The sequence below is a fragment of the Myotis davidii genome, unplaced genomic scaffold, assembly GCF_000327345.1.
Source record: "Myotis davidii unplaced genomic scaffold, ASM32734v1 scaffold560, whole genome shotgun sequence".
Lineage (NCBI taxonomy): Eukaryota > Metazoa > Chordata > Mammalia > Chiroptera > Vespertilionidae > Myotis > Myotis davidii.
Genome location: NW_006294418.1, coordinates 3,313,575 through 3,323,743, shown reverse-complemented (window position 1 = coordinate 3,323,743; position 10,169 = coordinate 3,313,575). Strand labels below are relative to the sequence as shown.

Here is a 10,169-nt window from a genome sequence, read left to right as displayed (position 1 = left end):
TTCCTTCAAACCAACCCTGATACAGTGAGAGAGGGGACTGCACAGGCATGAATTGCACGAGGTGAGGATTTGGGGGCCCTCTTGGAGACTGGTTCCCATGCCTCCCGCTTCCTCTCACCTTTCTTTGATAGCACACATTGATCAGATTTGTCTGTAGAAGCAAAAAACAAAATTCTTTTAACAGAATGGAACTTGCCAGGAATTTGGATAGAATGTGATTCCGTGTTAACTGTAAAGGGTACAGAGTGCGTCATATCCTTGGCCAGTTTATAAAAACAGAACAGAAATGCTGTTCTGTTACTTGTTCTTGGGCTTCTCTTCTACAGGCAGAGCACGTATCATAAAGTCATGACTCAGCCCAGGTGTACGTATCTTGATGTTTGGAGATAATGAGGTTGTGATACTTTGTCCTCATTTCTGAACTGAAGAGGTTTGCCTAGCTTTCCCAAGGGTCTTTTCTGTCTCAATTCGCTAAGATCCTGACTAACTTTGAGAATTGGAGTGAGCATCACTGTGATGTACTAGATAGATGTAGGCCATGCTCCCATGCCTCAGTCAGATCATCTTGTTTACTTCCTCTATTTCATGTATCATAACTGAAATAATATTGCTGATATACTAATCTCCCTGCATCCTTCCTCCCCTCCCCTCCCAGGAGCAAACTGTGTCTTGTTCTCTGCTGAATCCCCAGCACTGACTACAATGCCTATGAATTCATGCACCGGTGGGGTCCCTCAGTCTGGCCTGTGCCCTCTCGCAATCCCAGACCCCCTCGAGGGATCAGGTCGAAACTGGCAGTCTGAAATTCCCTCAAGGGATGTAGTAGTGTGCAAAGCAGCAGGTGGCCAGGGAGGAGCCTGTGCTGCTCTGCTCATCCCGCGGCCGCAGCTATGCTCGCCAGCCGTGAGTCCGGCTTCTGGCTGAGCAACACTCCTGCTGTGGGGGTGCACTGTATATATATATGGGCTTTTATATATATAGATAATACATCAAGCATGTCAAACTCCCGGCCCGTGGGCCGCACACCTCATTTATTTGGCCCGCATAAGCCTTTGAGTTTGACATGTTTGTACTACATCATTATTTCAAACAGGCCATCTCAGAAGGCCGCCCCGTCACTTGATTTATGTCTTCCTGGCCTTTCTCTCTCTCTTAACCTTTTTCAAAGATGACACTCAGGATTCTCCCTGTTGCTGTGAATGCTTTCCTGTCTTTTTCAGAGTTGGTGCCTGGAAGGTTCTCTGACCTGGTTTCTTTCTAATGTGGGTTATTCTGAGTCTATGGCTACTGCTTACAATTATTATTGTCAAAGGTGTGTTAGGTCATCCTGTGATTTGGTGCTATGTAAACTGGGCGACACGTTTCTTTCTGCTTTGCTGGGTCCTCCTCTTTGCTTGTCATAAAGGCTCCTTTATGGCTGAGTTACTATGTTAGTTCTGACCTTGTCAATATTCATATTCTTAAGGGTTCTCTGACTTCAATATTTACAGAACAGGAAAGTCACAGTATCCACCCCTGAGTATATGGTAGCATCTTTTCTCTTCACTGTGCACAACTGAGAATACAGGGCTCTGTAAGTTAAGTGATAGTTTAAAGCTGATGGAATGTTCTCCCAGAAAGTGATGTTTTTAAGGTATTTACCCCAGATCTACAAGTATCTGTGTACCCCCATTTTTCCCCTGGAGTGCAAACCCCAATCTTGGACTAATTATTCATATGCTTTTCAGCCTGCCTCTGAGATTTCAGGCCATCCTCAGCAAAGGTTCTTGATAGTACTTTGGATTATGGACCTTTTTGTAAATCTGACAAACTATTCACCTTCTCTCCAGAGAGATATCCATTTACACAAACCCACACATTTTACACATATCATTCGGGAGCATATAGGCCATCCATGTACCATGGTTTATAACCTCTACTCTGAATTATTATTATATTTTTACATTATCATTGACTTGGGAAAATCCTTATGACTGAAAAAAGCTCTTATTGCTTAAGACTCAGAACATTTCTGTTTTTGGAGGTTCTTGTCCCATCTTGGAATACCCAGGACTCAGACTGCTGGCTCACTCATGTGAGCACTTGTGTGGGTCAGGACTCAGAATTCAGGCTGAGTTTATTTGGAAGATAACAACTTACCTGTGCCCTTCATGATCTCACAGGTACCTCTGCACTAGCCAGGTTGGACATATGCAGAGAAAGACACCAGTATATCTGGATCATCAGGTAAGCAAATGGGACTTCACTTCCATTTCTCCATCAGTCCAGGCCTCTCTGGCAGTCTGTGCTTATTCCCTCTCATTCACCCCTCACTTCCATGCAGGTCAGGAAGATGGTAAATTTTTCTAAAGAGAAGGAAGCAGCTTTTCTTAAGTTTTACCAGGTTACTTCCTGTGCTGCTTGAAATCAGACTTTTTTAATTTTTATTTGATCTCATTATTTCATATAGTCACACTTCCATTGTAGATAAAAATTCCCCACTCTTCTTTTTTTATGTCTATACTTTGGAGAGTTGTGGACAGCTCTCATATTGTTCCTTGGTTGTCAGCCAAGTTACACACATTTAACTCCTTTCATCTTTCTTTCTAATTCAGTCTCTTGGCTGCTTTTTGTAGATTTCCCCCCATTTCAATCTGCATCACTAATAAACAGAAAAAACAGGCTATGGGCTACCTTCTTCTATACCTTTCATTCTTTTTGCTCCCTAGTTTTGCCTCATATTCCTTGTTGAACTAAAGCCAACCAGACATCATTCTCTGGACCACTTTGGCAATCCATGAATGCCTCGCCTACAACTACCAGTGTCCCACGTGGTCATAGCATCAGCAGTGTATCCTAGAGGAAAGAAAGGAACTGTAAAAGGAGAACAGTGAGAGCAAAATCATGCATTCTTTGATTATATGTTAGACTTACCCTTGCCACTCAGAGTAAGGCATTGTACTTTTACCACACATTTTGTCCTCCCAAAGTGTTGTGTAGGGGCACTAATTTGCATAACAACAGAAGCATGTACATTGTTTGAAATTTGGCCACTAGTCTCTCTTGGTTTCTTCCTCTCTCTCCTTCCCCTATCGCTTTTCCCAACACGGATGTGACTTGCTATTTAGAATCTGTGGCCATGAACAAAACTGGGCAGGGGACCATCTTGTCAAATTAGGTAAGCTCCATGTCTCCATGTGGAACATCTGAGGCAAGTAGTGTAGTTCTTGCTGTTCTTTTAACAGGGGATTCCGTGGAGATGTGCAGGAGGAAGAGACTCGTAGGCCTTTGGTGCTTTTCATGAACGCTGCATTACCGTGGTTCTCAACCTTCTGGCCCGTTAAATACAGTTCCTCATGTTGTGACCCAACCATAAAATTATTTTCGTTGCTACTTCATAAGTGTAATGTTGCTACTGTTATGAATCGTAATGTAAATATCTGATACGCAGGATGGTCTTAGGCGACCCCTGTGAAAGGGTCGTTGGACCCCCAAAGGGGTTTTGACACACAGGTTGAGAACCACCGCTCTAGGAGCTAATGGCTTATTGCTGTTTTAGTCACCAGATTCAGGCAGTGTATTTAGTTGAAGTTTGCAACAGCAGATACTTGGCTTTCTCATTTGTGTTAGCTTTGACTCTAGTACAGAATTGAATAGGAGACAAGAGACGGTTTTCCTGTTTGTGTCTGTGGCAACTTTGTAGATGATTTGTGGTTTAATCCTTTAAACATTTTTGATCATTTATCACCTCTTTCCTTGTAAAGGCATAAAATATTCAGATTCCAATGTTATAATCTTTTAATCAGATTATTTCATTCTGGAGAAATCAGGGTAAGATAGCAGCTGACATAGTTGTCTCTGAATAGTGACCTATAATTATAATACTTATATTAGTTCTTTTTTTGGGGGGGGGCAGATTTTATAATATTAGAATTTAAGTAAGATTATATGATTATGAATCATATGATTATGTATTTCTTGGTCTCTAGCCTCTTAAACCTGTACATATGTGACTTGGACCCCTTTTAAGTCTGATTTGTTCAAATGTTAATCTCTCACATGGCTTTGAAACTGTTGACAATATTGTACTCACACTAATTTTTTTAGGCTATTGATCCATTCTTCAGCATAACTGTTGTTTCTTGGATCTTTTCAAAACCTGTCAAAGAAACCAAAATGCTAACCTAACTTTAAAGGGGCAAAAAAGTCCCCCCTCCACTATTATTCTTTGTTTTCTACATGCATCGAAGTGACAATCCCACACTGCCTCGATGGAGGGAGCCTAGCACAGAAAGAAAAACCGGCCTGGCGCTGTTCTAGGATGGCAGCCAACGTGTTTTGTGTAGCTTGGTTCTGGCGGTGTGTTCGTTCGGCAGAGGTCTCCCCTTCCAGCGGCACCGGAGGCAGGCATGCCGCCTTCCTTCTTCCTACCGGCACCATTTCTTCCCCCTTGCCTTCCTCTTTCTTCACAAAGACCACCGGCATGAACACAATAGAATCATCATTCTCCTGCCAACCTCCGCAGTTAGTGAGCGGCATTGTTCCTTACAGAAGCCTGTGCTAGGTTCGCCTTTTCCAGCTCTCAGAGGTTTCCTTCCCACTTGCATTTTGGCCACCGTTTTCAGCAAACCCTCCTAACTTTGGCCATTCTGACATAGTAATTTTGCTTGAGTGGAATCCTATCTTGCTTCACAGCTTAGTTGTTGAACAGAAACCCCTGAATGATCATCCCTTGTGTTGTATGGACTTTAATGCCAAGCTGTCTCTTCTTGAGACCACAATGTCTGCCATCGTTTTCTATTTCTGTCTAAAATTCAGGGTAGTTTATCTTTTACAAATTGAATACTCACCTTTAGAATGCCTGATAACTGTTGCTAGATAACCAGGTACACTTCCATTAAAAATAAGGGTGTGCATGACAATTTTAAAAAAATCAAAATGCAAGATAAAACAGAAGTATTTTCAGCTTTCCCAATAATAGCTTTCTCTGAATGATAGTTAGTGACCTACTATTACAAGGTGTGTGGAAATGTAGCATTATGATTTTAGGTGATGGTTTGCGCAGGAAACTAAATTTTCACTATGAGCAAGCATTCTATGGCATTTCATAGAATGTTCCTCAAAATGTAAATGTTTTCTGTTGTATTAAGCAAAAATAAATGATTTATTTTCAAGTGATCTACTTTAAAAAGTAGTGTTTTACCATCACGATAAGAATAATTAAATAGGCAGAATATGTTTTCTTAGGAGGAGATTGATATTATTTTGACTGACTTATATTTTTAAAATTTGTCAATGATTTTGGGAGGAAAAACTCATGTATTTTTGTAGCAGTGCAACAAACGTGATTGAAAAGAAAGCAAATAGTACTTCATGTTAGACTTATTAATGTGAAACACTTTTATATGCAATATATACTGGGAAATACTATTTCTATATAATATGTGAACATAAACTTATGCAATTTAACAGTTGCTTTTCCAGAGATTTATTTTTAATTTAGAAAATGCTTTAACATCCTTAAAGGGTTTGAAAAACAGGTATATCAGATGTATGCATTAAATAAACTCACCTGTTATTTTCTCTCATTCTCAAGACAGATTCAGCAACATATTGGCTTATTAGTTTAACAAAACAAACAAATTGCTTTGTATATGATGCACCTGTAATAAATGCTACACTTACCCATTCCCCAGTGACTTTCTGTAGCGCAGCTGAAATGATTCTAGGTGAGATCCTTTTAAGTTACATCAATTAAATCTTTAGGTCAACATTTTAAGTTTTAGAATTATAACATGTTTTAGAAGGAATGCCAGTGAAACTGTTTTTTTCTTTTTTCTTGGTGCAGTTAAGTGCATGACTGTCTTGAATCCTGTGTACCAAGGTCTGATAATATTAGTATTGGTGGTTAAAGATAATACAGACCAAAAATTCTTTCATCCTTTATGTTCACATAAGTAGAATAATGTTTATTTTATATTAAGTACTATTTATTTATTATAAATACATTTTCTCCAGTGGTATAATTTTTATTTGCAGGGAAGCCCTTTATCTTTTCTGTGGCAGGAATATATCTTTCAGTGACTTAGGGATTTCAGCATGAATTTTCCTATTTATTTGTTTATTCTAATTATACACAGAAGCATTGTAGAAATATATTGAAGACCTGTAATGTTTGAGCAGTTTTTTTTGTAAATATTATTGAGTTTTTCATTTTTGTATGTAATAAATTCTACATTTTTGTTTAATTCTGTACACATATCAAAGTAATTATATTGTTATAGTTTGATATTATACAATAGGGTTTATGATACAGTCACTTAATCACTATATTTGTAGAAACATGGAAAAGTAAATTTATTAAGGGCTGACAGCAAAGTTGGATAAATACTAAACTTATTCTATTAACTAGGATTTTATTCTGTTACATTACCTATCATGTTTATAATTATAACTAATATTTTAACTAATATGTAATTTTATTTCAATATCAGTACATATTTAAAACAGTCCTGGGTAGGTGATTTGAGTATCTTGTTTGATATCGAATATTGGTAACATAATAACAAATAGTGATTTCTAAGTTTCTGTGGTCAAAACTATTCGTAATCCCCTCTCACACATATGGTACACACTTCAGTGTTAAAATTCCATAGACAGTACTGCATGAAAGGTGTATGTTTGATTCCCCCTCCCATTTTTGATACATTTTAATTTCCCCTGCCTGCCATCTATATTATCATTCTGTAGAATGCTTTCACAAATATTTCATATGTTTTCTGTGGCATCTCACGCTGCTCACTTTTTATCCATAGTACCATACGAGTTCCTCCTTTTCAGGTTTACGCTGCATATTTTAAGCTGCTGAGAGTGTAAGTTGATTGCAAGGTAAAGTGACACTTAGCTTTTTGAGCTAGTCTCCTTTTCAGCATGAGAGCAGGTCCCCCCCCCCACACACACACACTCTCCTAAATCTTGTATTTCCCAGTAAAACAGCATTACTAACACCAAACAAAGAGATTCAGAGATTTGGCTACAGCAGCAAGAGAAATGCATCAAAAAGTGGCTACTACAATGCCATTTTATTAATGAGTGATCTACATTGGTTCCAGCTGTGTCCATGTGATTAGGCCTTCACCAGGCAACAATGGGTATTTCCCTATTGCTTTTATTTGATTTCCAAGAATGTGTCATCTGTTACATCAGCTCCTGCCAATATGCCCCTTGTAAAAGTATTTTGGTTTTTTTTCCCTTCCAAATTTCTGAAGCATAAGTTGAATACCCACACACATCCCTGCCGAAATATTGTTTTTAGTGAATAGTGGCCTAGGTTTGTATGCCTGGTGTTGCAGAATATAAATTAAAGTAAATGTTTATTAAGTTTATCGGTAAATTTTCGGTTGCCTGGTAATGCTAAAGATAGACTATTTTCACTTTTACGTTTCCATCTTAATATTTTATTACAGTGGTACAATGTGTTATAGAGGTGGACGAGCTTGCAGACTGAAATGGGGATCGTCCAGATTGTTCCCTTCCCTGGACCATATGGTATAGTTCTAAAAGCTTTCTGTACGCTGTCTGTTCAGTTTATTGTAAACTCAATCTTTAGTGCACCTAAAAAGATAACCAGACGAAAATGGGCCTGAGAAAAAGGACTTCATAGCATGTAAGGGCCCTAGAAATGTGTGTTTGAAAGGAGACAACTGCAGATGAAATTGAAGTTGAGATGATATAAACAAAGGAGCCTTGTCATTCTCAGAATATTCTTTTGAGTTCCTATGGATTACTGTAGGGTGTCTTTGAATACTGGTTTTAAAATGAGGCGTTTATGTTACCTAACTATACTTATTATCCTTCTTCATCCCATTCTGTCAGTCTCATGGATAAGAGAGTGTGGCATTTGTCTAGTTCACAGAGGAAGCCTCTACCTATGAACAATGCCAAGGAATATATAAACCCCAGGTTTTATGAATATATAGGACTTTTTTATATTTTTACTGATTTCAGTGAGAATTTAGGGCTGGGACTTTCAATAATTTCACCCCTTTAGCCCCTATTCACACTCAAAGATGGTTGAAAATTTTCTAATTCTATTCCCCCTTCGCTCCCCCCCCCTCCCCACTAATTATGGTTCCATAATTCTATTTTAGGAAAATAAGCAAAGAAATTGTTTATTCCATGTGCTGAGTCTCTTTAAGAAGTGAGATTGGGAGTGATTTCTTCTCTCACTCCCCTTCTCTCCAAAGTAAGACACTGTTAGGGTGAGCAGTAGACATTGCCCATTGCTTTTCTGGCACAAGAGATTTGAAGCTGAAATGCTACCAAATGAAAAATGAAAAAAAAAAAAGGAGAGCCTGTAAAGAATACGTTTCTTTACTCTGTCATTACCTCGAACCACTGAAAGTGCAACTGAGAGGAACTCAAATGTTATTGGAATGTGTAATTTTCCTCTGAATGGCCACAGTGAAATATATTTGAACAAAAAGGCAGAAAAAGTAGATGTGGCGTAGGGAGTTGATGGTGATTGAAATTAATGAATCTTTTCAGCACTGTACTGTAGAAACTATCCCAAGAATCCTACACATTCAAAATATGTCCAACAGAAACTTATATAAAGAAACATTATTACTTTAGGGAGTTTACTAGAGATAGGTGGGATATTATAATAATTTAATAACGCTAGTGGTGAGTTGGACGCTATATATTTGTTGGCTATATATTTTTTACCTCTGAAAAATTTTCATAAGCAGAATTGCTAATTTCAAGTTGGGGGAGTCTTTCTATTAAAAAATATTGTTATCTTGGGGTTCTTCATTTATTATACAGCTGCTTTATAAAGTGCTCACAAAACTGAAAAAACATTTATACTTTCAAATAAGCTGGTTTTTTCCCTTTCTTTCCTCTTTCCATTCTGTTTTCATATCCCTTTTTTTCCGAAGTTCAGCTATTTATTTGTATGTTATATTACATATATGAATTATCTATGCCAATGCCATACTATAAAAATGTTATTTTATAGGTTTGGCTGATTGAAGGTTTCAGTTAGGAAAAGAAATAAAAGTCTTATAATGACTATGCAAGAAATGGGTTTCCACAGAGAAATTGGAACATGTTTATTGAAGTAATCTAGATGACTGAAAATTGTAGGATAATTGTGGCATGAAAATTCAAAATTGTTTTTATTTCTTCTGGCTAAAAAAGACTGCATTACAGCCTACATCAAAGAAGGAAGAGACATGGCTAGTGTAACTCAAAGATCTCCTCTTCTCAATCGCTTTCCTTTAATGGTAAAAATGCCTCTGGCGCATAGAAAATCTACTCTGACTTAAATGCGTAAGGGTTTTATTGTTTCATGTCAGAAGAACCCCGTAGGCAGTTAGTTTACAGGTGACTGATGCCTTCAGAGATCCAGGTAACAGCATCTTTCTCCACCATCCTTAGCATGTAACTTTTGCTTCTTAATTCACAGATGACTTTTTTTTTTTTGTCCCTGTAGAAAGTGTGTTTATTTTGTAGCAGGAAGAAGGGAGCTTAGAGACCTTCCTTCATGGGGAGCTTTGTCTTTTTCTTTCAAAAGGGATGCCTGCTCAGTGGACTTCCATCTACATCTCATTGGCCGAAGTGTGTCACATCACTTTCTCTAGGAGATAAAAACCACTTTCACTTTCCAGCCTCTATTTTGGAGGAAGGCGAGGAGAAGGAGAATTGGAATGAGGGTTGAGTGAGCCATCCTTTCTGCTATCCTTCCTCAGTTATTTTGCATACTTAGATGCTTGGACCTTGGAACTTTGGGGGTATTTGGTTTATATAGTAACCTGCTCTTGGTTCCCTGTTGATGCCCAGTAGATATGTTTTGGTATTGTAGTGTTATGTTTCTATGTCTCAGGACAGAAACTGTAATTATGTCATCTTTGCATCTTTACACTTAGCACAGTTCTTATATTTAGCCCTCAATAAGTACTTGTTTTTTTAATATATTTTTTATTGATTAAGATATTACATTGTGTCCCTGTCCCCACATCACCCTCCACCCCCACCCCCCCCGTTGTCCGTGTCCATTGGTTAGGCCTCTATGCCTGCATGTAAGTCCTTTGGTTGCTCTTTCCCCTTTACGCCCACCCTCCCCTACCCTCCCGCCAAAGCCCGACAGTCCAATCAATGCCTCTCCATCTCTGGATCAGTCCTTGTTC

The 10,169-nt window shown here is 38.4% G+C and overlaps 1 protein-coding gene across 3 annotated transcripts in view; it reads left to right on the top strand.

Annotated features, from left to right (window-relative positions):
* GTDC1 (glycosyltransferase like domain containing 1) overlaps positions 1 to 10,169 on the top strand; it is a 315,221-nt gene that overhangs the window by 17,131 nt on the left and 287,921 nt on the right. The window contains exons 2-3 of one of the 3 annotated variants that reach the window (XM_015567143.1): positions 2,163 to 2,226; positions 7,446 to 7,527. The exons of 1 other annotated variant lie outside the window; for it this stretch is intronic. In XM_015567143.1, the coding sequence (XP_015422629.1) occupies positions 7,488 to 7,527 (40 nt within the window). In that variant the 5' untranslated portion in view covers positions 2,163 to 2,226; positions 7,446 to 7,487. The remainder of the gene's footprint in view (positions 1 to 2,162; positions 2,227 to 7,445; positions 7,528 to 10,169) is intronic. One more of the 3 variants, XM_015567144.1, reaches the window with a different exon arrangement.